At 47.8% G+C, this 26,313-nt stretch overlaps 1 protein-coding gene across 1 annotated transcript in view; it reads right to left on the reverse strand.

Moving 5' to 3' along the window:
* Mbnl1 (muscleblind like splicing regulator 1) overlaps positions 1 to 13,858 on the reverse strand; it is a 78,060-nt gene extending 64,202 nt beyond the window's left edge. Inside the window, 1 exon segment of the mRNA XM_048347235.1 lies at positions 12,718 to 13,858. Within this exon segment, the coding sequence (XP_048203192.1) occupies positions 12,718 to 12,726 (9 nt within the window). The 5' untranslated portion in view covers positions 12,727 to 13,858.
* Between the last annotated feature and the right edge of the window lie 12,455 nt (positions 13,859 to 26,313).

Raw genomic sequence — 26,313 nt, forward strand, 5'->3', positions numbered from 1 at the left:
GGAAAGGAGCATTTCCATGCATCTGTAGACACAGAGCCTGACCCTAGCTCGGACTCCTGTGGTGACCGGCAAGGGGCCCGGGGAGAGAAAGGAAGGAGGGGCAGGGCTAGAGGAGAAGAGACTGACCTGAATTGCTTCGGCCAGAGGGTCAGCTTCACACTGAAGTCCCTCAGTGAAAAAAATACCATTTCTTTCATACTGGAGACAACTCATGGAGAGCCAGGACTTTCAGACATCACTAACCTCACGCACCACTTTGGCTTTAGCTGGTACAAAGGGCCTGCCTTTGCTTCCAGCAAGGGTGAGGGGTGCGGGGGGGGGGGGGGGGTGGAGCTGATGATACAGTAGATATCAACGTCCTGGTCAGCACACAAGGGTAAAGGGTCTGAAACGGACAGTGTCTGCAGGACACACAGCTGAACTGATGGCCTGCAAGGCAGGTTTATCTGACATGAGAAGAGCACAGGAGTCTACTAAGACCTGGGAAGCAGCTCTCTGAGCAGCCTGGACAGGGACGGGGCAGGCAGGGAGGGGAGGATGGGGCGCAGCAATCCTGAGCAGCCTGGAAGGACAGGGACAGGCTGGGTGGGGTAGGATGTTCTGTCCGTTACACTTCCAGTTTTATAACTTGAGACTTGTCTGACTGCAAATGATACAAATGTAGGCACAAGGCAGGGATGATTTACTTCACGTCTGCACTCTTCCTCTGGCTTTTCACTCATGATTAGTCAGTGAGCAATTGTCTGTTGGAACAGGAGGACTGAGAGAAGCTAGGCCCACATGGAGTACTCAGGAACTGGTACCACCGAGATACCAGGCGGCCTGCTCAGAGCCCCTGCCTTCCGAGAGTGCGGGGGGGGGGGGGGGGGCTGTGTGTGTGGACTGTGCACCCAATACCACTGCATCCACCCATCCGGAGGGCTACCAACCAGCCAGGCCTCTCAGGATGAGTAAGAACTTTAAAAAAAATACTATCATAAATAAATCTACCATGAGAAATGGGAGTTGTTTTTTTTTTATTATTTACTTCAGAAATTTTTGGAGCAAATAAGTTTGTACGTGTCTTATAAATCAAATGATTTGAAACCTGCACTGCAATTTGTCTTGGCCAAGTGACTTAGGTCGAAATATATATAGTTTCTGCTAACATCAGCAGGGGAGGAAGCAAAAATCCCTTCTTGCTTATACAGAGCTGAGGTCAAATGACAAGAACAGGTGTTTGAGAGCTTAAAATTGTGTTCTTGTGGGGTTAGAAGGTCTTAAATCTCCAGGGGGAATAATTAGTCATTGTTCCTAAGTCATAGATCTAGCTTCACAGTGAGTCAGGTTGTGTCCTTTCAAGGGAAATTAATCAAATGTATTTTTCAGTGTACTTGTCAGCAGCTGGTATCGTTCTCTAAAGCTTATCACTTAAAAAAGTCAGAAGTCAGAAGGTGAATGGCTTACTACCTACCACGGCTCATCTCAAAAAGTCATTCACAAGTACACAAGACACAATCAGGAAGAAGCAAAGTAGGGTTTAGTTGTTATGAATAAAAGAAAAGCAACAAAATCCTATCACTTAGCTCTCTCAGTTCATACCATCTTAAAGGACAAAGACCAATTTAAGAAGCCAACACTGAACCTGGATACTCAAAATACATACATGTTTTTCAAGCACCTTTTGCCCTCTTTCCTATTATTTATCCCAATGACTCATTTAAATGCAAAAAGGTAAAATAACTTTTTTTTTCATCTTTAATTGTTTATTTTCTCATTTCTTTCTAGTTTTCCAGTAGGGTAGTGAATTTTATGAACTAACACTACCTTTACCCATGAAAGAACTTATTTTATGAGCAGATGTTAGCCTTTAGTAAAATATATCAGTAATCAAAGATGTTTATAAATCGTGAAGACCTTCTTAGAAGAATTCCATCAATCTTACTCACGATTCTTTTTTAAGCCACTAACGGGTCTTGAACTCTTGGCCCTTTGCTCTCTTGGTCAGCTTTCTAGCTCAACGCTGGTGCTCTACCATCTGAGCCATCCCTCCAGGGGTGAGCTACAGGCACCCAGCTCATGCTTGACCCTGCATAAGTCAGGGTTTAAATGACTATGATGACCAATAATTGTGAAATTTAAAAAAGAGAGCACATGAACACATTGTCATTAGTCCTAAGTTAACAAACAGCCGGTGAGGCTCATGTGGGTTGTCCAAAGTCTCCTCAATGAACCGTGATCCCACCATCCTTGCCCACCTTTCTGTGTCGAATTCGACAGCTCGATACCTAACGTGACTCCTTTTTCTCGCACAGTTTCCCTAGAGCTGCCCAAACTTGCTCATTCAGAACTCCCGCATCCCAGTGACTCAGCTTGGACCCTGGTTCTCAGTCTGGAGCCCCTGTCTCCCCGTTCTCCAGCTTTTAGAGGGCCACCCCCATCCCCTCAACCACACAGCTAGATCCCTACTCTCACTCCACCTTGTCCAGCTCAGCCAGCGCCGTTCATCACTTCCTCCCAGCAACTTCTCCTTTACCTGTGTGGATGATCTGCATCTTCCAGCCGCTTAGGACGTGTTCTCCGTCACTTTCTTTGATTTTTTCCTTCTGACTGATGATAGAGGACAGTGAGGTCTGTGTGGTGATCTGGTCTCCACCTGTACATTCAATCCTCAGGCGTTTGCATCCCTGTAAACCACCCCTGCAAGCTCACGTGGGCGCCTCTGACGGCCTCTCTAAACTGGGCCACCCCAACCAAGGCAGCGGCATCGTTTCTCCTTTAAGAAAACATTCCTCGTCTCGGCAAAGATCTCTAATTCTCCAAACTGTGACCGTCAAGGTCATTTTCCACTAACTTTCTTCCTACACTGAGAAATGAGAGCTGAAACGGAAACACAGTGAGAAACACACTTTCTACGTGCTATTCTCTTTCAAAGCATCATCTCGGGTTTCTTTAGATACCTGAGCATGCTGTCTGAAGTTATTGTTCAAGATGAACTACCATACCCAGTAAGGAGGAAGTATTTTTCTCTTATTAGAATAACTAACAATTAATCAGAGGTGACCACCCACCCTGAGTCCAGTTCTGTCCTCTCAATTCTGTAGAAAGAGGAGACACTTTCTACAGCAAATGGGAAGAGGAAAACACTGCAGCCAGAGTTCTGATAAGTTATTCATTCAGAACATCACAATTTCCATGCTTTTCTATTTTCTAACATGTCAAAAATTTAATGTGACAGTCAGCTATTCACTAATCAACAGAAATGAGTTTCTCTTGTTCTGCTCCCAAAAGCCACTAGCACAAGCATCTTCTCTTCAACTGTGTTTGCATATCTTATCCAACCATGAAACCAGACAGTGTAGATATGGCACCAAAGACCACCTCTGTGCACCAGTACTAAGATAAGCAAATGCAACCACTGGGAACCGTTACAGAGGAACACCTGAAGAACCCTATTCCCAGAATTTCAAGAGTCTGCAGAGCAGTTTTCAGATCCATCCTCCTGAGAGTCCGGGATGCAGCCTGGGAATCAGGCCCAGAGGGGCACAAAGCCCCGGCTCCAGACAGCGCGGCCTTGCCTGACACTTCTCTCCAAATCCCCACCCCAGGTTCTCTCTGTAGCCACTCTCTTCCGGTGACACCCCAACACTCTCTACAAGCCCTCCTCCCCGCTGGGGAGGAACCTCCTTCTTTCCACACCTTCTCCCAGGCATTTACATCCTGGATCCTGCTGTCTGATGCTGATGGACAAATGTTGAAAAATACAAAGCGCTCAGTGTAATTTTAGTAACAGTAATCATCACAGCCAATGAGAAGGGGCACGGGAAACACGCCAGCTTCTCCACTGCTGTCATTTTCTGCACCAACTTCTATTTATGTTACTCAGGGTGTCATCACGCGCACCAGTATTTGCTTTTGTAATATTGCCACCTGTCTTGTGCTTGTAATGTGGTTCTTCTCACCTCCTTAGTCCCATAAACACTGGGTAAATTGCTATCTATCTATCTTTTTCTAATTGAAAAATTCTGACCCTACCTTAAAACTGTCTATTACTACATGAGAAAATTCAAGAATTGTGTGCAGGTTCTTTTAATGGACTCTTTGTAATAAAGAAGTGCATGCTGCCTGTTAAATTTGTGCATGTGCTGACCACTCATTCACTGTCACTCATATACTCATTTATCCCATAAATATACCCTGCTTATCCAGCTCTCTGAGGAAATACCTTTGTTGGTACAGCACAATCTATATTCTCTAGTGCAGTTTAAAAGCAACGTTTTCTCCAAGGAACAGGCGGCTTGGAATCCAGCACCTTCCCTACAGGAGTCACCCTCTCACTTGGCAAATACAGGTCCAATTCTTCCGGACTGAATTTTAAATCTTGCCTTGCTTTGTGGCAGGGATGACTTAGCATCAAAGAAAGCAAGGCTTGGGGCTCTTCTCTCCTCCATCTTCCACTATTCTCAACAGGCCGAGAGGTCATTATACGGCCTGGGCTTCCATTGCCAATCTTAAGGTTTGTGAAAAACACACACGACTATGGGCTTCACCATGAAGGGGAAACATTCAGGAAAAAGGACTGACTGTTCACACTATCCGCTCACATTTTACGCTCCACACCCAGGGCCTCCTCCGCCTTCGCGCGTCACGTGTAGCACTCACGGTTGTCAGACAACCAGACCAAATCTGCCAACTACACTGAAGTCCCCGAGTCACAAAGAACCTGACTCTAAAAGGCCCTGTGATTCAGCTTCAGGCAGGAAACAGCCTATCAAAACCAAGGGCATGAATACTCGATTCCTTCGAAATGATAAATTACTCATTTTCAAAGGTTCCCTGAAATCATTTTTTTTTTTAAAGAAAGAAGCTTCAGTTGACACTTTTAAGTAATCAGTTCTTTTGGATACTTTTCAACCCATGAGAATACTTTCTGAAGTCACTGTTGGGTTCGAGGATGAACCTGAATCAAACTTTCTTCTGAGCGAAGACCATCGGCACTCTTCTGTTACACAAGCTGATGGAAATGTGTGTTTGCAAACATGTCAGCGTAACTCCAACATCATCATTATGTAAAAGCTTGATCTCACAACATAAATTATGTATTTTCTTAATGTGATTGTAAAGAGACTTGGGTGTGAAGAATGGCAGTCGGTTGGTATTCCCGGAATACGTGATTCCCCGGTTTGCCAAGCCTTTGCTCTTTGGGTACTCTATGGGGACAGGCTCTGGGCCTCCTTTCCGGGTGACTTTCACTAACAGTGACTTCACAACAGCCCAGGCAAGCTTCAAAAACATAACTGTGGAACCATCTTTTCTACCTGAAAATAGTAATATAAATTTTAAAAAAAAATGTGAGCACCTTGCATCTAGTCAGGCTTATTCAGAAAAAAAAACCATAGCAATTGTTATTGATGGTATTAATAACATCGGTGCATACAAAGTAAGGTCTTCTCGTGAAAATGATGGGGTCAGGTGGGGAAAATCAAGAGGGAAATAAACCTGAATGCTTGTTAAAAGTTACATACCTGGCTTATTGATGTGAAAAGCCTGACTATTTCAGGACTATAAGGAATGAGGGTTTCAACAGGAATCCTAGGGACACACTGAGTAATGTCACTTGGATCCAGAACTGCAATGAGGGTGGTCCCTAGGTTCCCAGGGGGCACAGCTGCCGGCACGCACACCCAAGGACATGTGGTCCTCCTATCTGGTCCCTATCCCAGTTCCTGCTCCACAAGATTTCGTGGTTCTGGGTCTCAGGAACCACAGGGCTTTAGCCTTGGCATTTGATTTCTGGGCTGTAAAAGCTCCTACTGACTTTCAGCATTGCCCTTCTCTGGGGCCATTGCTCCTGACAGGCCTCCGTCAGCACGACAGACTGTCACCACTCCTATAGGCAGAAATCAAAGAGAATGGCAAAACCAGCAATACTCACTGACTATGCCCAGACATGGATCAAAGTGTTCTAAGTTGATTAATCTATTCAAATCTTCAAAAAAAAAAGTCTATGGTTCATGTCAGACCCACTAGAGAAATTAAAAACTTGAGCTCAGAAAGATCAAGCAGATTACCCAGGGAAATCAGACCCGTAAAAAGCAGTAGAGCAGGGCCTTGAACCTGCGCTCATTTCCTTGAACAGGTGCTACACAGAGCTTACGTTCTTAACCACAAAGCTCAACTAGAACACATGCAACCCTACTTATAAACAGTGCCCGCATCGGTTCCCTCAAATTATATCTAAGGTCTTCTAAAGTCTTATGCTCGTAAGTACACAGAACAGCTTAAAAAATAAACAACTGTCTGAAGTGTTCCTAAATATCTGTCGACTTGCTCTGGATGGCATTTTTTTATTTGTCATCTTACTTTAAAGATTCATATATCAGATGTCAGTCTCCACACAAAGAACAAGAGCAGTGATGGTCATAAAGTAGACCTCACCTGCTATTGTTTCTCCCCGAAACCCTAGCCCTGGGACAGAATTCTCCTGTAGGAAAGATCCCAGTGGGTTAATCTGCACCAGCGCCTCTAGAGTAAATCAGGTTGAAGATGAGGAGGAGAACTCTGGAAATCAAGATATCCACGTTATTCCACGTGCCTAAGACCTGTGATGAACGTAACTCTTTTTTTGTTAATAATACCCCCCAAATTACTAGGCAGCTATGCCAAGTGGCCAAAATAAATTGTAGTCATTCGCTTATGTGAAGGAAAGAATTCTCAAGGTAAGTGAAATAAAACCACAGTTCCTTGTCTGACCAGACAGAACTCAGGTAACACAGGGCCAACAAAGGAAAAATGTAAAGAACATTACCGTTAACACCATGCAATTCCTGCTCTAGGATTCTTCCTTTACAGCAAGAGTAAAGGGTGGGGGGTGGAGAGGGCCAACACAAAGCGTGACAGAAAATCACACAAGCCCAGCTGCCAATCTACACAACAAGGTACACGGCTGACCAACTTCCGGTCCTCTCCTCACATCCAAGCCTCTGTTTACCTTCCCGTGAGCGCGTGCGTCTCTCACAGCAAAGTTTCAACATATGCGACACATTAGCACGCCCTAGAAAGTTCCACCACTGTCTTCATCTTATAGAAGCCCTACTGCCACATATGGTCCTTTTCAAATGAGAAGCACACACATGTTCGTGGGAACATTTGGCTTGATTTTGATTCCCATCTGAAGTTTTCCAAACAACCTCCTCCCAGGTGCCAGCACGCACGGCTGGGCCCCGCGAGGCAGGGCGCTAATGTGTCTGGCTTAGACACCCCGCGCGTGCCAAGCGGAGGAGGCAAGCCACGCCCGCAGAGCCACCGGCGGCCCCCCGCCAGCCCCGCACGCCCCCTCCACTGGGTGCGGGGACCCCCCCCCCAACGTTCAGAGACCAGGGGAAGGGCACAAGCCCGAGCGGCAGGTGCCCAGTCCGGCCAGGCTACTCCCGCCCCACCAACGCACACTGGCGAAGCGAGCACCACTCCCTTGCTTCCTTCTGGTGTGGTTTCTGTTCCTGAGACAGACTTTGACTGAAATATGCTTCTACCTTCTTACTTGGGGGAATAAACATCAGAATAGTAGTAAAATTTTACAGTTAAAAAAAAAATCAAACCTCAAGTCTTAAACCAACTATTCCCACAAACATTTCCGCGTTTACACTTTGACTTTCTCTATCATCCGGGTCATTCTCTGAAAACTTTATGCTCCTATATCACCACTTACACCCTGACAACACTGCAAACTTAAAACACTATTTGGATAACATCTTTATAAGGATATACATGAATGATATATTTACAAATACGTTTGTCTTCAAGTCTCTGACACCGAATGTGAGCTTCTCGTGCCCGGTGTGTTTTCCACTGTGTGAAAATAAATGAATGCATGTAAATGGATGCCTATAGCTTTCCATTAAAAAAAAAAAGTTGTCATCTGCCCATGAACAATCTGTAATACTTGGTTCCTACATTCATTAACAGGCAAGAGAGTGCCAGGGATCCTTTGTCTGCTGAACTTTGGCCCTGGTTCCCGATGCTTCAGTGGCAGGAGCCTCCCATGAGCCTGTCTGTACCATGCACGGGACATGTATCTTATTCAACCGCCAAGCAGGCAGACACACTGGTGTCCACCATTTCCCAGGCGCTGTACTGAGACAGGAAATACACACCCCAAGACCCCAGGCTTCCAGGGGCCCAGAACCTACGCAAGGACACAAACACCCCAAACACCCGTGCAAGAAACACTTCACTGAACTAGCACAGCTGACGTCCGGCACCTACAGCGTCCAGTATTCCTTGCAAACCTTCAGCCCCGGGCAGGCGACGGTCCCCTCAGACCGCAACCTCAGCTGCCGTATGGGTTCTCTTCTGAGGACAATTTACGAACAACTGGCAACGCCAACACCTGCTTTGCCAGCATTTCCAGCCACCTTCCCGTGCCGCTCGCTTCAGCAGCCGAGGCAGAGGTTTCTTCTAAGGACGCGACCATCCCAGTCCAGACCAGGGTCAGCTCTGGCCTCAGACACCTTGTCTCTCTTCATCCAGTATCCCTCCTGACATTTCCCCCGTCCAAAGCTACGGCGTTAAGTCGCTCTGATGGAGGAAGCGCGCAGGTTTGGGGGACAAAGGACCATCTAACACTAGGACTCCACCCCTCTCGAAACCCTTCCCTTCTCACCAACCATGTCTGTTGATTTTGCAAACTGAGTGTGTGTTTGAGGGATCCTTTAGATTTCTACCAACTCTTCGCCAAGTCGAGCCATTAGTGGGCTCCTTTCCTTAGTCATGCTTGCATTGCATCATCGACTGCTCATGAGCTGCCTGTCAGAACCTCCTTATCTAATTTAACAGCTTAATGTGCAGCTCAAGAATCACAAAGGGAGTAAGTTGTCTAAAACCATACAGCAGGAAGTGAGGGAGCTGGCGTTCCAATTTCCACTTTGAAATTGTCCCCTAAGCCACTAAAACGACACTTAAACTTCTGTTCTGCACCATGAAGCCCTAACGTGCTAATAAAATGTACAGTTAGCTGACAGGAAGGATTACAGTCCAGAAAAAGAACGAGTTCTGCTTTGTAGTTGCTGCTGTTTATGGAAAGGACAGAAAGGAAAAAGAGAGAGAAGAGAGAAGACAGAGTTGCTCTAGTATGATTTAGCTTCCCAGTCAGCCTAGCGTCTGAATTTGGGCTCAATCACTGGCTGGGTGACCTTGAGGAAATTACATAATAATGGCAACAATTTATTGGCTATTTTCTATATGCGAGACAGTCTGTTAAGTGGTTGGCACACACTGTCTCATTAAATTAAATCTTCACAAACCTCCTGACAAGGAGCTAACATGATTACATTATTCATATTTTAGAAGGTAGAGTACGAAGTAGACTTCCCAAAGTCAAATAGCTTGGGGGGAGGGAGGGGGGGGGGGGGCCTGAGGTTGAAGCAAGGCAAAGCCACCCAGTGACCAACTTAGGAGGCCACAGCAGGACAGGCCCCAGGACAGATTCCCCAGCAATGCTTACTGGGGTTGAATCCACAAATCTTAGTGGGAAAATGGAGCAGGATATCCACTCCTCTTGGCCTTAGTGGTCCTCGTCTGTCATGGTGAAATAATAACTCTAATTTCCTCAAGCTATGATATAAAGAATAAATAAGACGATGCCTGTAAGGGGGCTGGAAGTGCAAGCAATCAATAAACTACTAAAAATAGCTAAGGAGATCGTCTTAATTTTGTATAACTCATTCAGCAACCTTCGGCTCCACATAAAAATAAATGCCAAACAGAAATGTTTGTTTTCAAACAAGAGAGCTCCTCTAAACTATAAAAATGTCAGTATGCGGCCTCATTTCTGCATCTGTCCTCTCTTCGAGTTGCTCACATGGAGCACAGATTTGGTCTTTTCTTTCTGAGCTACGTGAATACGTCTAGCGGAGCCGGGGGAATCGGATGTCGGTTGTGAATGTTGTTAACGTTCTGTTCACAGCCTACTTGTGTAGACATGGTAGAGAGACGATCATTGGGGATGGAGGGTGAGTGTCATTAGTTGAATGACACAGAAATTGTCATGGATGGTAATGGCTGTGTCTGGCGCCATATTTTGAGGGCCGACAGTTGTGAGATTCACAGTGAGGACTTCATACCCTTTATGGAATGGGAATACATATCTCTACTCCAAAAGTCCTCACACATATTTGCAAATGGAACTCAATTTTTTTTCATTTTATTTTATCTTTTATTTTTTTTCTATTTATTGTCAAAGGTCACAGTTTCATATGTTAGGCCTTGGGCACATTTTTTGTACTGTTTGTTACCTCCTCCCTCATTCCCCCCCTCAATTTTTTTTTTTAAAAAAACAGAGAAACCAGAGTTTGCCATCTTATATTAGGTTGATGTCTCCTCTCCAAGGAATGTAAGCGTTCTGACACAGACAGGTGACAAAATGCACCAAGGCAAACAAGAACAAGACAGGGTCATAGCTTAAAGGTTAAAAAAAAAAGTTACATTAAAAATATTGTCAGCTCATAAATGTGAAAAATAAAAGCATTAAAATTGTACTTTTTTGTTTTTAGATATGAAAACAATTACCCATTTTAACACTCCGAAAGACTTCAAAACATTCCATTTTGGGCTGGGAGTATGGCCTAGTGGCAAGAGCGCTTGCCTCCTACACATGAAGCTCTCGGTTCGATTCCCCAGCACCACATATACAGAAAACAGCCAGAAGCGGCGCTGTGGCTCAGGTGGCAGAGTGCTAGCCTTGAGCGGGAAGAAGCCAGGGACAGTGCTCAGGCCCTGAGTCCAAGGCCCAGGACTGGCCAAAAAAAAAAAAAAATTCCATTTTGGTTTTGGGTTTGTTTTTGAGGGAGGTCTACAGTGAATAAAACGTAGATATCTCCAAGTGTAGATACTTGCTATGTGCCTCTGTTTTATCAAATAAGCTTTGTATAGTCTCGTGTGCTCTCCCCGCCCCCCCCCCCCCACAGGGCTCCAGGAGAGCAGTGTGGACGCAGGCCTGGACTGACACAGCGGAGGCCATTGAAGGGCAGTGGCCCACTCACGTCTGGACACGGACTTGGCGTTGGCCATCTAGCACTGGCTGCTTTGGGGGGTGGGATCCCCCAGCTGGCTGTCGAAGGCAGGTGGTGGCAGGACCCTGGCTTCTGGGCTCCATGGCTTAGCGAGCTGATGAGCTGCCACAGGTCTAAGGGACAGCTGGATTGCAGCACAGCTATATATATATATATATATCTGGAGCCTCGGTGGGCAAATGTACGCCTGTGAGGTTGCTGATGGTCTCTGGACTTGCAGCAGACATCCATTGTCAGTGTGGCTGGGTCTCACCTCACACTCACGAAGAATAAAAAAAAAATCGACTTTCTAATATCGTCAATGTATTAAGAAAGATATGACATCCTCACAGATTCTGCCCTTGAAGTGAAGAAACAAAGCAGGGACTGGTGGCTCACACCTGTAATCCTAGCTACTCAGGAGACTGAGATCTGAAGACTGATGTTCAAAACCAGTGTAGGCAGGAAGGCCTATCAGACCCTTAAACACCAAAAAGCAGGAAGTCGAGCTATGGCTCAGATAGTAGAAAAAGCTCAGAAATAGGGCCTGAGCCCTGAGTTCAAGTCCCAAAACTGGCATCAAAACAACAAAAAGCAAAAAGATAGACAGAAGGTAGGTAGGTAGGTAGGTAGATGATGGGTGGATGATAGAAAAAAAATACGTCCTATCGAATACAGATCTTTTTTATTTAGCACAGCTATCAATAAAATCATTTTCTATATAACGAGTTACAATGCATTTTGGAGTATGGAAATTCAAAGGTCCGATGTGACATTAGGCTAAGAGACTTGACTGCAGCTATCAGGAATCAATAAAGAGACTACGTGTATAATGCAAACAAAGAACCAAGGAAAACTGGAGTTGAGAGTGGGGCCGAGGGCCTCCTCCTACTGGAAAAGGTGCTGTGACAGCGCTCCGCGAGCCAGTGTCGGTGGCAGGAGCTGGGAGGGCGGTCACGAGCTCTATGCTAGTGGTCCGGGCACAGCCGGAGCCGGCTGGTGACTGCCCTGGACGCTCACCCTGCTCCTCACGTACAAAACCTGTGCTGCATCCCAGCGCAGACCCTTCCACGGGGCCTTTACACCTGCACAGAGAACCATTTCCCCACAAGGAGAGCAGGGGCCACTGTCTCTTACAGAGCCATAAAAGAAGAGGTGACTATGTGATCAGAATGCCAAGCAGTACTTCTCACAATACCAAGGTTTGAGCTGTTCTCTCAGTGTCTTTTGAATTAGTTATGTATTTAGGAATAGGAATTAGAAGAATCTGAGGATACAACCTGGCTAAAAGGGCCTGGCTAAAAAAACCTATTTTATTTTTAACCATTATTATTCATCTCAACGAGAATGCTCGTACAAGATACTCAACAGAGATCATGACAGGAAAACCACAGGTATCTACCTCACAGATTCCAACTCAAAGAACGGAATAAAAATGCTCAGGGAAAAAAAAATCTCTTTAATGCTGAGCTGCCTGTAAACAGAAATATCAACACGCAAAACTCCTCGAAGAATGTTTCCAACAAGGCAGTCCCTCCTCCATCCAGGACTTCCATTTTGGCTCTAGTCTCAGTCACAGGACTTCCTCAAGGACAATGCACTAAAACCCGTTGACATTGAAACCGGGGCGGGAAGTCCAGGGCCCAACGCCGTGGGGGCGGCTTCCTGGAGAAGTGAGACGCTTGCTTACCTTCTGCATCTTCTGGAGAGTTTTCCTGGTGCTTTGCACAATCCCGAGGTCTATGCCAACACCGATCTCTTCCGCCCAGGGTCTCCAGGACTCAGTTTCCCATACCCGCAGCTACCACTGATGGGCCTTCGGGCTTGGACAGCAAAGGCTCGGGCTTTTGACAGCAGGACCACTGAGCCGCAGCCAAAGCTCGGGAAGCTCAACAACGGAAGCAAGTGTGCAGGGCACCCCAATGCCTGGCCGGGCTCAATCGCGAGGGCAGGGAGCGAGAGCTCTTCCACTCTGCCTGCGTGGCCGAGAGGCAGCCGTCCCCAACCAAGGTTCTGTCCAGGGCAGGGCCGAGGAAATGGAGGCATGACCACACAGCACACGGACCCTGGGGCCGGGGAAGGGCGAGCGCAGAGCGGAGGCAGCGCTGGGCCAAAAGAACCACCCAAACCCCCGCCAGACACGAAGCAGCAAGAGAGAGATGCGACACAACGCATGGGGGGGGCAGGCCATTCACACGCCCCCAGAGGAAGCCGAGAACTCGGGCGGGCAAGGGGCTGCCGATCTCGTTCTAGAAAGAAAAGGAAGGAGCACAGATTACAGCATGCCCACGGTGGTGGCGAACATCGCAAAGTGACATTAGCTTACAAAGTGCTGTCATTGAGACCTTTACATTCCAGTCCCAAGTACACAGAAAATCCCAGAACGCTGAAAGGCAACCATGCCTGCAGGAGAAAAATGGAAAGGCCGAGTGAGGAACACCGGAGTGATTCTCCCCACAGAAAGACCACTGAAGGTGTTCTTGAAAGTACAATGCACAATTTAGCAAACACCCCACTGTCCAGCCGGGACGGGGTGAGGGCAACTGCAGGACCGTCCGGGAGGAGAAGCTGAAGGTAGCATCAAGTGTGCAGGACACATGAGGATGAGAAGAGCAAGAGGCTGAAGAGGGCACGGGCCAGGAGGAGGACGGGAGGCAGGATTCCCCCGGCTGGGATGGCCTGGATGAAGAGCACCCAGTCTCCTGGTCAGCACTGCCCAGGGAGGTGCTGGCATGACCCGCGCCCAGCCCCTCCCCCCACAGCCCGGATCTTCCTTCCCCAGGAGTACAAAGTGGAGGCGGCTGCACACGGACCTGAGCCAGTGCTGCTCTGGTTAGACTAGGAGCCACAGATGCAGACTGGACTCCAGAGACCCAGGATGGACTTCATAGATCTGGACTGGACTCCAGAGACCCAGGATGGACTTCATAGATCTGGACTGGACTCCAGAGACCCAGGATGGACTTCATAGATCTGGACTGGACTCCAGAGACCCAGGATGGACTTCATAGATCTGGACTGGACTCCAGAGACCCAGGATGGACTTCAGGGACCAAAACTGGACTTCAGAGACCCAGATTGGACTTCAGAGATCCAGGACGGAGCACGCAAAGAATGGCCAGGGCCATCCCAGACCACTGCCCAACAGCTCACACTTGTCTAAAAGCAGCTCTCTGTTTTGCATGTTATTCTTTTATTTCAGTCCTGAGGTTTGAACTCAGGGCCTGGGCGCTGTTTCTGAGCTTTTTACTCAAGGCTAGTGCTCTGCCACTTGAGCCACAGCCCCATTGCCAGCATCCTGGTGGTTCGTTGGAGATACAAGTCTCATGGAGCTGCCTGCCTGGGCTGGCTTCAGACTTTGAACCTCCGATCTCAGCCTCCTGAGTACCTAGGATTTCAAGCACAAGCCACTGGCACCCAGCTGTGTGTGATTCCTGACTTATTTTATTCAAATCCAAGGCAACTAAATTAATAACCTACTTCACTTAGTGTTAGACATCAAACAAATAGTGGTGTCAAAGGTTTGTTTTTTTAATTTGCATTTCTTTTCTCACAAAAGAGGCTACATGTTGCCAAAAATGTATATTGTTAACCACATATGAAATTAACACAGCTCTTTCTTGTGGAAATTTCACTTACGTCTGATAAGTCACTGAAGATTAGACATAGTTTTTGGCTTGAACATGGAAAGACTGGCTAAGCCCGAAGACAGAAACACTACAGAAATTGACAGCTTTTTTAATGTTTTTCAATGTAATAATTTGACTAAAGAAAAACAAATCATTATTGGTATTCACCAAAATAACCCAACGATATATAAATAAATGTGGTGATGAGATAGCATTGCTTATTCTTTTTATCATACACCCTCTTGTTCGCTTATTTATAAAGTAAGCCATACGGTCAATCCGTTAGTGGAAATGGAAAAGGAGATGACTAGCATTTTTCAATTTTAAAACGTTAATCCAGTATCTAATATAAGATCACACTACCTAAACCAGGGTCTCCCTAGCGGGTTAAGCGTCAGGAAGGGAAACCCCCTTGAGGAAGGAGCTCCTAACTACATCCTCAGTACCCCCAGTGTTCAATACACAGTCACGGGTGGGCGGGGCCCACACTCAGACCTAGAACTGACTGCCAGGTCCTGAGCCTCACACTGCAAGCTCCAGGTGGGAAAGGGGGAAGGCATGATGGGGTGTCAGCTGATCACAGAATAACCACCCCAGGAAACATAGGCCATGCCTCCACGGACACTAAAAACTCCCATTTCTCCCAAGCTTTTAATGAACGACGCACGTAAGCTGTTAACTGGGACATGTTAGCGTGTGCTATGAATCAGGAAGGTACATACTGTTTATGTGCGTGTATACACACACACACATTTACATATCGGGCTCGTCAGGAAAGCACTTTGACAGTGCTCATTTGAAGCGCTAGTACACAGATACGTTAGCAAGACTATGCGACTCTATCACGCAAATACTGTGCTCACTGCTTGCACAACTGTCTGCAGTGAAAACAGTATTCCCAGGCAAGAGTTGTGCATAGCACATAACTTAAACTCTCTTCGATTTACTAAGGTGATACAAAGTTCATTTAGAAATGGAGAAACACTTCCCTTATGCCAGGAAGCCATTATTTTTAAATCACTGCGCGTCAACTAAAACAGAAACAGGGATTACGTAGGGACTGGGAAAGTGCACGCGACGTTGCCATTCCAGAGTCAGTGACACCAGAAGCGAGCGTGTCCGTGTCCGTGGTGAAACGCTCGCAGACAGGGTGTGTCCCTGAATCCCCGAGAAGCGGCCTGGCCGCTCTCCTGTGGGTGTCCTCTCCCTGCCCCAGCCGCGCCTCCACTAGCAGCCTGAGCCCTCGCCCTTGCCCGCAGGCCTCCAGCTTCCCCGAGCCTCCCCCAGCCCGCTCAAGAGCTGTCAGCTCAGCCACACAGGGGCTCAAGTGGGAGGGTCCCAGTCCAGGGCCAGCTCAGGCATAAATTCAAGGCCTGCTTCAAGAAAAGTCTCTAAGGCAAAAAGGGCTGAGGGGACATCGTTCAGGGGGTAGCAAACCCGCCTAGCACACGCAAGGGCCAGGCTTCGAAGTCCAGTACTGTCACACACACAGACACCTATTGTAAAGAACCCTAGTCTCACTCTTACATTTTCCCTTCACTCTCTCCACTCCCAATAAGCAGGGGCACTACCCTGAAAGTTCCTGCTAATGAAGACACAGTGCTGTCCTGTAAAATGTGGGGTGCAGTGCAATTCTGGTCACTTTGTTCAGACAGTTCTATCTGCCTTTCGGGCACAGAACCACTGTTTTCAAATGCTCCTATTTTCCTAGTCTTTTTACAGCAGTCCAGAGAGATGGGGAAGTATCAGCACTTCAGATCCTTACAGAATGGACAATGGCTTCCTTGCTCCCATATTTTATTGCCATGTTGATAGTACTGATCAGTTCCTTCTCTTGTCACTGTTACTCAAATTAAGTAGTAACTGAAGTAGAGCAGGACAACAGAGCTAAGCATGCAACGACACAATGTCCACTTACCTCTCCAGAACCACGATCACCCCTGGAGGGCTTTTATTTTGTCTCCCCCGCCCCCCACCACTCTCTAGTCCTGGGGTTTGAAGGCAGAGCCTTCACACTTGCTAGGTAGGCTTGCTTGGCTGGTGCTCATCACTGAAACCATGCCTTCAGCACCTGCTTTTTGCTGGCTGTTTTAGAGATGGGATCTTGCAGACTTTTGTGGACCTCGGTCATCTGAGTAATGAGGACTCCAGGTACAAATCACTGGTGCCAAACCAGTGAGTTTCAACTGTGAATTTCTCAACAAAGGACAAAGTTTCTAACAAAAGAAAATGCCTATTTCCCTAACCAGTTACTTATTAGGGAACTTCTGGTGGCACTAGGGTTTGAACGCAGGGCCCCAAGCTTGCTAGGCAGGTGCGAGGGCGCGGCTTGGCCTTTCTGCCTCGTTGATTGTGAAGAGGGCCCTGTGTTCACGCCCGTGGGCTGCCCTCAAGCTCAGCCATCCCGGTTACGACGCTTTCACAGAGCCCTGGAGATCGGACACTAGTCCCGACTCTTGTGGAAATGAGGAAACTGAGGCTGCCTCGGGTCAGGTTTCAGTCACAGGAGCCCAAGCTAAGCGTCCAGAGTTAGCGCTGTATAACCTGTCTCAGTAAAACCACAACATTAATTCCGGCTTTCATCTATTTGGGTAATGACAGTCTATATACTGCAATTGTTTATGTGTGGGAAGAGGAGTGATAGGTAACCTAGGTCAAGTACCGACTGTGCCTCCTCAGGTAGGTATTCTAACTTGTTTAAGATTTACCACAGTCCCATGAAGAAGAGGCTCTCTCTTCTGATAGAAAATACCTGATGCGTCTGTGGCAGAGTGCTAGGCAGACTGTGAAAGTGCATACAAGAAACAGAAATCAGGGAAATCTGGGCCTGGGTGTTGGAAGTACAGGGGCTCAGGCCCAAGGCTTGTCTGGTGATCCCCCCCACTCCCCCCCACTCCACTTGCTGGCGGAGGCGGGCCCAGCCCAGGGGGAGAAGGTCATTAGTGGCCAGAGCCCCGGCGGGAGGAAGACCCGGCACGCACAGCTTCTTTGCAATAACTTGGGCTCTATGAAGACGTACATACTCTTGCTCCCTCGGTGCTGACTTTCTTCAGGAGAAAAACAAAGCGAAAGCGAATGTCCTGAGGGGTTTGCAGGTGGTCGTATGTCAGGGTGAAGTCGGCTCTCGTGCGTTTCCCGTGAGGATCCCCAGAGAGCTAGCCACAGACGCGTCGGGAAGCGCGCGTTGTATTAAGGGAGTGACGTGTCCTCAGGGGCCGAAGCCCGGCCAGAGGGGACACGGCGTGGGCCTGGGAAAGGGGCCCGCGGGCCACGAGTCACCCACCCGAGCTATGTGCTTTACGTCGCGTTCACAGTGAAAGGCGATCCCAGGAGGCAGGGCCAGGCGTGCCCGGCTTGCTAGACAACTCCCTTCCTTGTGCACTGCCACACCCACGGGAACTTGGTTTACTCCCGGGCTGTGAACAGACTGAACTACGTCTCAGTCTCCAATCTTGACAGTGAATTTGCACAAAAACCGTTCTAACGCGATAAATAAGAATTGCATCCTGTCATCTTTTATGTATGTGAAAAAAAGAAAGAAAGTTTTTAACTCCATCGGCTTCCTTACAAGGTCTAGCCTAACAATTCTCTCTTCTCTGGGGGCCAAGACTTCCCGGTACAGGCGGGCCACGTGGAAATTGTTGAGTCAGCCTCCTGCATACACCACGGGCTGTGACTCTGGCATCAAGTGATGGGCTGGGAGACTCAAGATCCTTTTCCCCGTCACCCAGAGACATCTAGACACAGACGGACACAGACGGACAGATTCCAGCCTCTCAGCTCAGCCACGGCAGTGACCTACGGGTTATTCAGCTCACAACAGAGCAATCAGTAAAAATTAAACACGCGTATTCTCTCCATTGCACATCTTAGAATATCAGTAAGAATCCTATTTGCAGGTAAGGTATTCATGGGTGGGATGTTCCTCTGCACACAGCTTTATCTGAAAAGGAACGTGTGTACAAGCAAGCCTCAGGACACACTTGGCCAAGCACACTTGGCTGTGGTAATGGGCTTCCCTGGCAGGTAACAAGCCCACCTGCCCCCCCTTAACCTGCACTGGGCATCTGTCTGTGGACCAAAGTGACCAAAAGTGAAAATGTCTAACTGCATCACAACGTCTTCACTCATTCTGTCCTCACAATTTTAAGCTTTAAGCACGTCTGGCTAAAGAAAATGCCCAAGTGACTTACTGGTTCCAATGGAGGAAAGGGAAGGCCTTCCAGTGTTTGACATCCATTTTTCTCCTGCAGTTTGGGAAATAAACATTTCCTATTCCATTCTGCCTGGCCGGGCAAGGACAGGGTGAGTAGCAGGGAGGAGGGAGCAAGGTCTTTTATAAGCAGCCTTTGGTGTTTGCATTGTGTAGCTATTTTGTGGGGGGGGTTAGAATTTACCTCTGTCAATTTTGTGCCCACGGGCTGTGAAGGTGTTGTGATTTATACTGAACTCCGAGGGAAGGCCACTACAGAGTACATTTCCACGGACTCATGACCAGGATGCCTTAAAGGTACATAAAACCAGAAACCTCGGGCCTCTAAATTACATGGATTTGGCATTTTAATTTCAATATGCAGGAGTTATTTTCCTGCCTTTTAATAAAAACCATGCTATTTTTCCTAATGAAGCAGGTTTTTGTCCGGGAGTTACACTTAAATAATCTTACGAGTTACCTACTTTGTTTAGAATGCATTTTATTTAATATTACTTACTGGGGAGGAGGAGTGACCAAGGGAAGAATTCTATGCTGCCCACCACGCAACCACTCCTGCTCCTCAGGAGTTCAGAGACAAACTTTTCTTCCAGCCTGGCTTCCACAGTTGGGAGGTGACAAGACAATTCTCACCTCCTGGTGGGTGTGCATGTGTGTGTGCACCTGTGCAAATGCTCACATATCCAGGCCAGGTATCTGGTGTGTGCATGCACATGCGGGTATGTGTATGTGTGCAAACACACATCTACAACAACACCCATCACATAGTCTGGGGCAGGTTTAAGATTCTCCCTTCTGGGAGTGGAGAACACCCAGTGTGGTCACACAGAGTCAGTTTTCTGAGTGTGCCACACACGCTGAGGGGAAGGGAGAGGCCTTGAGTATCACAGCTCATGACGATGACCCCTGCTCCTCAAGCCACAGGTCCAGACGGTCAATGTCTACAGCCAGCCCAGGCAGAAAAGTCTTAGACTTCACCTACAAAAAAACAGCCAGCACAAAGCCGGACTGGACGCAGGTGTGGCTCAAATGGCAACACGCCAGCCGATCGGGAGGTCCTGAAGTCCAAGCCCAGTGGGGTCAAAAAACAAAACAAGATAAATGGGACATCGATGCGCAGCTACACACCACACACCTACATGAGCACCCAGATGCCACAACTCGCATACATACAAAAGCATGCACGCACGCGGGCACGGTGTTACACGCGCTGCGTAGCACGGCCACGTACACACGTGTACACAGAGGCACCTATTCACACAAAACACACACACAGCACACACGGGACACACTTCACACCTAAGGACTGCCAAGTCCTTGTAAGTGACACGCGGACTCGGAATCGGCATCTGTTTTTCTTCTCTCTCCTCCCGGTGTGGCAGTGCTGGGGTTGAGTCTGGAGCGAGCCCCGGGCTTGCTGGGCAGCGGCCCCGCCGCTCATTCCCGCAGCTCTCGTCGCTGTCATTACGTTTAGGACTGGCCTCCCGTTCTCGCCCTGGGCTGGCCACTGACCGCGGTCCTTCAAGCCCCTACCTCCCCGGTGCAATTCCACCGCACCCTGGCAACCACCGATTCCCACTTCTTTCTAGTACTAGTTCTAAAAATGTACAGAAATGCGTCTTAAAATACTGCTTCTGCCTGTTTCGTTGTCAGATAAATAAATGTACTAGACGGGTACAAATGATCATTTCCAAGACAACGCCTTGGAAATAAAGAACAGAGGTTCTGCTCGTCTCGAAAGAATTTATTTCCTTTGCTCGGATTTGTCATCTCAGTTCAGCCCCAAATCAGCCTCCCGGTCAACCGAACGCCGCTCTCGTGCTTCAGGCTTTCTTAATTCCTAGGAGAAAATTCTCTCCTCTGTTCTGTTTAGAAATACCAACTCACGGTCTGATTGTTAGATGCTACCCGCCCCCTTTCCCTCCCCCGCCCCCCCCCACCCGCCCTCTGCGGCATTCCCAGACCCATGCCAGTGTTCTGCGGGTCCCCGCCCCTCCTTGGCTTTTCCTCCCAGCCCGATGGCCTTCCTGCCTGTCTCTGCGGGGGCCGCTTCCCCCTGGCGATTCTTCTCTGGGTGTACAAATGTTCACTTTTCACCTGTTCCTTTTAGAACTTTACTACCATCTCCTTGTCCTCGCCCTCCATTTTCAGTAGACTGAAAGAGCCAATATTTACGTAAGCAAACTTTGCTGTCGACTTTTGTGCAAGTCAGATGAAGCCATTTCATCACGTCAGAACGCAAGTGTCCTTTCAACAGAGAAGTAGAAACCCATTTGTTGATCATGGAAGTTCACTCCCGTTTCATTCTGACTTACAAAGGGCTTGGCTTTTTCTCTCCTTCTGAATTTCCTGATAAGGCATTCGAGCAAAGCAAACAGAATACCACTCCTTTTAAAGATCTTTCTTCCCAGTATTTCTCCGTAACGTCATAAAACAGGGTAGCTTAGGTTTAAAAGCTCGATGTAAAGCTTTCTAACTGCTAATTTTCGGTCATGAAACACACTTTACTTGATGCCAAAGTCTAATCTTCAATATGTGTGGGAACTATATTATAATATCTGAACAGATACATATCTGATTTGTTTAGGTTCTCCTGAGAACAGCTAGAAGGCTTTCAGAACAGTAACTATCGTTGAAATGCATTCTAAAAGCCACAGCACAGACTCACTCGCCTGGCAAAACATCCGGGAAGTCCCGAGCCAGGCTTCCAGTGCGCCCTCTGGTCTCACAAGCACAGCATCCCCTGGAGAGGAGGGGGGTCTCAGCACCCCAGCTTCCGATGACAAGGAGCTAGCAGAAACTGCACATCGCCTTTTCTTTTTTTTATTGGTGATGTCAATTGGTGACATCCACTGATGTACACAACACTTCTTGGTCATCATCTCCTCTGCCTCTCTTCCCGCCCACCCCCCCCTCCACACCTGTCCGGTTCCCCCCACCTCTGACCCTCCCCACTCTCCTTCAGAACCACCTCGTCCTCATCACGGCTCCTGGTTCCATTTTCACAGCACGTGCGCTGAAAATATTTTGACTACATTCACTCTCCCTTCACTCCCACTGATCCGCCCCCCCACTCACGACTACAGAAACTGCACATGCTTAACACCCAGAAGCATCTTTAAAGGTCCTCACACACACACACACACACACACACACACACACTCTGTAGAAATAATGCCATCCCTAACATTCCCTCCTTGCTTCCAGAAAGCCCAGGTTTGAAAGTCTTTTATGTGAAAAGGGCACAAGATCTTATCATTTTATTCTAGGCTTGGGGGAATTCCCATTATTCTCCTCTTATTCCTACATCTGCAAAATGCATCAGTGAATGAAAATTTCCCCTCCTGTCGCACACAAAGCCATCTACATTTCTCCGGGTCAACAGGCGCAAGTTAACTTCCATCTCTGTCACAATCTTAGGCCACCGGGCCAGCTCAGAGGGCTTCTACTTCAAACACACAGCGCACGACAGCAGTTTTTAAAAGGAAGCAAAGCCGGACTCACACACATGCTCATCTTTCAGAAACATCCCATCGCACAACTGTGTCCTCTGTGCAAGGGGCAGGGCCCGGTGCTCCCCGACACGACTTCCAGGAACCAAAATACAACCTGCACCAGGACACTCTGAATATAGGTTTATTTCGTTCGTACACATTAATAGCTCAAATTGGAATCAAAAAGCATGCATTTCTCTACTTTCCTGATTAAGAAATGCGTTAATTACTGAAGAGTACTAAAGGAAAAGCTTCCTGGAGAAGCATTCTCAGCAAGTGTCAGTGTAGTAACCTCAGAGAAAACTCCATTCTAGCTTTAATTTCCAATATAAAGAAAATAAAGAGTAAGGGGGAAAAAACGAACTACATGAGCCTCACAAAAGCAATCAGCTGTACTTAGAAATTCAGAAAAATAATCTGAAAATTTTAAATAAATAAAGCCACATAAGAGAACAGAAGCCCCAGCTGTTGGGAGCGCGTCTTCAGATGCAAGCCATCGAACGGCACAAGCCGACTGTGCTAAGCCGCACACCCTAGGGGCACATCGGGAATGCAGACGGTGCAGCCTTTCTCCACCGACGTGCAACGGAGGGGATGAAGTCACAGAACACAACCAAGGACCCCCAAAAGGGAGTTAGCCTTAAACCCTGTATCCACCTGTTAGAGAAACTACTGAAGAGTTTACATACAATTACAGACAGGCATTTGTTTTGACATATTTCAGTGTGGGGGGGGTAATGAAAAAAGATAAGTTAAAACATTACATGTGTATGTATGTGTTTATGTATATACAGATGAGAGAGATGTGCTGGTCAAATGTTTCCTATAATTTGGGATATGTATAAAAATATTTAAAACAGAAGAGGGGGGAGAGACAGAAAGAGAAAGAGAATGTGAGTATGTGTGGTAAAGTAATGGAGCTTTACTTTTTATTTCTATTTCTACCCTAAAGTAACAAAACCTGGTTTATTAACTAGACTGTGCTCTGTACAATATTTTCTGGCTGCCCTAAGTGAATACATTTATATCTGTGAGCACAAGTATTCATGGGTGCAATAGGAAAACAACTTACATTTTTGAAAAGGAATTGTAAGCCTTAAGTGATCTGAAACAGTGGCGGCCATTACTGCACCTCTTGCCCTCCTTTGTACCACGGTCTTGCCAATCCGCCACTGCTCAGTGAAGGATCGAGGAGCAAGATCATTCCCACTGACCGCATGGCACACACTGCACAGGGAGTGTTTCTTTCTTCTTTTTTGGTTGGTCATGGGCCTTGAACTCAGGGCCTGGACGCTGTTCCTGAGCCTGTTTGTGCCCAAAGAGAGCACTTTACCACTTGAGCCACAACTCCACTTCCAGTTTTTTTGGCAACTAATTGGAGATAAAGAGTATCACGCCCGTTCCTTCCCAGGCTGGCTCTGAACCTCGATCCTCAGATCTCAGCCTCCTGAGTAGCTAGGAGGACAGGTGTGAGCCACCCAGCTTCAGTGAAGTGCGAGAGTACCACGGCGGTAAACATGGGTGCTCAAGCCAGAGATGGTGGGAGGGACGTGTTAGGATTCGTGCTTCAAGGACAACTTGCGTTGTTATTCACTGAGTAAACTACCAAGAGGCAGGACAGTCGAGGGAGCAGAGCAAGGGTAAAGGGAAACTCCCGAGAGGAGGTAATGTGGAAGTAGATGTAAACACGGAGAAGATTTACGAAACTCATGGAGGGAGAAGGAGTCCCAGCTGAAAGTAACGGAAGACCTCCACGGGACACAAAGGGTGTCAACGTGCGTCCTACCACGCAAACTGCAGGCTGCCGGGACTCCCCCCACTGGACTGGGCGGCCCTTACACCAACCAGCGATACACACAGAATGAGATGTCCGCACGGTAGGAGTCCAAGCCCCAGGTCCCAGCAACCTCAGAGCCACCAAGCCCAAGCACTGGCGTGCCGGCAGGGGACTAAGCAGGACGAGGAGCACTCCACTTCCAAGTATTCCCAACAGTGTGGAAAGGACGTGAACCCAGGGCACGGTGCTGGCGAGGCACGAGGCTCTGCGAGACGAGCCCTGGGTGGCGGGCGGCATCTGCCAGTGTCCCCAGAGCGGGCGAGCCAAACCCACGGGCAGCATCCAGCGCCTGACAAGCCACAGGCTGAAGCCGGAGAGCCGGTCCTGCACAGGGACCCCACCAGGCCAGGGCGCAGAGGTAAATCAAGAGAAGGCGCAACCACTCTGGGTGGCGTGCAGAACCCCGTCTGAAATGAGCAGGCTCCTGAGGAGAATCGTGTGCTTTGAGGACGCAATGAGGACGGAGAGGTCATTAAAGAGAGACTCTTCCCGGGAAGCTGCATTCCTGATGGATCAGCCGACGTGTAAGGAAGCCCTGCAGGGGATTCAGGACCGGCCCTTGGTCAGCACTGCTCTGCCACAGGGGCCTCCCCGGGGGGCAGCGCCAAGGGGCTGCTTCTGAACCAGAGACACGGACAAGAAACACTGCTGTGAGAAACGACCAGAGCTGGGCCAGCCGCAGACATTGCAAGCAAGCAGGAGGAGGATGGGGGCACATGCTGGCTTTAAACCACTTGTCGTATACAAGATACCAAATGCTGACCCGAACAAGGGACAAAGCTAATGACAAAACTAGACTTTCTCCCCATCTCTGCGCATACGTGTGCACACAGGCACGTGGCCATACACATGTATATGTATGGTCACAGTATCCTTTTCTTAATTACCAGTATCTGGTGAACATCCATACCAAGGTAGGAAAGTAACAGAAAGATCAAGTGGTTCACATCACATATTTACACTGCCAGCTCAGGTTGTCCATGTGACAACCGTATTCAATAAATGCGTACAGTTAAATTTTGTACGTCCAGATAAAAGGGAGTTGACAGTTACAAACACATTGATCCCACTACGTTATGAAGTTCTCTTATCGTCTACCAACAGTATCCAATGGATAAGTAGATGCAGATAACTGTCAGGTGAAATGGAATACGCATCCTCCACTGGAGATGAAAGCGCAGGATCCAAGGGAAGTCACAGAGATGACAAGGTGAACAGGGAAATCACTCAACGCTGCTGGGAGGCAAGGGAACCAGCCTGGCCGGGGGCTGGGGAGCAGGAGCTGGCGGGGGGTGAGGCGGGCTGCGGCAGACAGGGCCTGGGCACTGAGGGACATGGGTCTGGCTCCACAGAACCCACAGATCAAATGGAGCCCCGGTTCCGAGGGACCCAAACCACACAGCCCTCCACACCCAGCCACCCCCCTCCCTCCATCTGCCCACGGCCTCTCGGCCCTCTCTCCATCCACAAGGTGTCCTCTTCTCCACAGAGGGCCACCAAGTCCCTTACTGGGCCAACTTAACTATTGATCTCTACTCCTCTTGTTAATAAAGAGCAGGAAAACATCACTTTTTCAGTTCACTGCCCTGGGAAAGACAACTCGTAGAATTAGTGCCTAAGAGGGGGAGAAAAAAGCAAACCAACTGACAACATTGATGTCTCGTTAGTAAACTAATTCAACCAACTTTACCATATGACTACAGTGACTTTTTTTTTCTGCTACCCCAGTTACCACACTCAGGAGAGAATAAAGTCATATTTTTCTTTGCGACATCACAACTAGGTAAAAGTGAAAACAGATTCCATTTAAATAATTTTACAGTCCTAAATAGGCTGTCTTTTACATTTGACACAGCCTTTCAAGAAAGTGACTGAAGCTGTTTTTAATGATGTGTATGGCTAATTTACAAGTATAATGAGTATAGTAAGTTTTATCATGGGGATGGGAGCTGGTTTGGGATGACAACTTTTTGGTGGTATTCTATATTTCTTCCATTTTAAATTCAACTCAAACCCAGTGATATTCAATGGAAACTTATTGTGCAGTCCTCTAATGCACAGCAATTGTTTACAGCTGACTGTGGTACAAATTCTGCTTTTAAAAAGTTTCTAG

This window comes from Perognathus longimembris, chromosome 5, assembly GCF_023159225.1.
Source record: "Perognathus longimembris pacificus isolate PPM17 chromosome 5, ASM2315922v1, whole genome shotgun sequence".
In the NCBI taxonomy this organism is placed as follows: domain Eukaryota; kingdom Metazoa; phylum Chordata; class Mammalia; order Rodentia; family Heteromyidae; genus Perognathus; species Perognathus longimembris.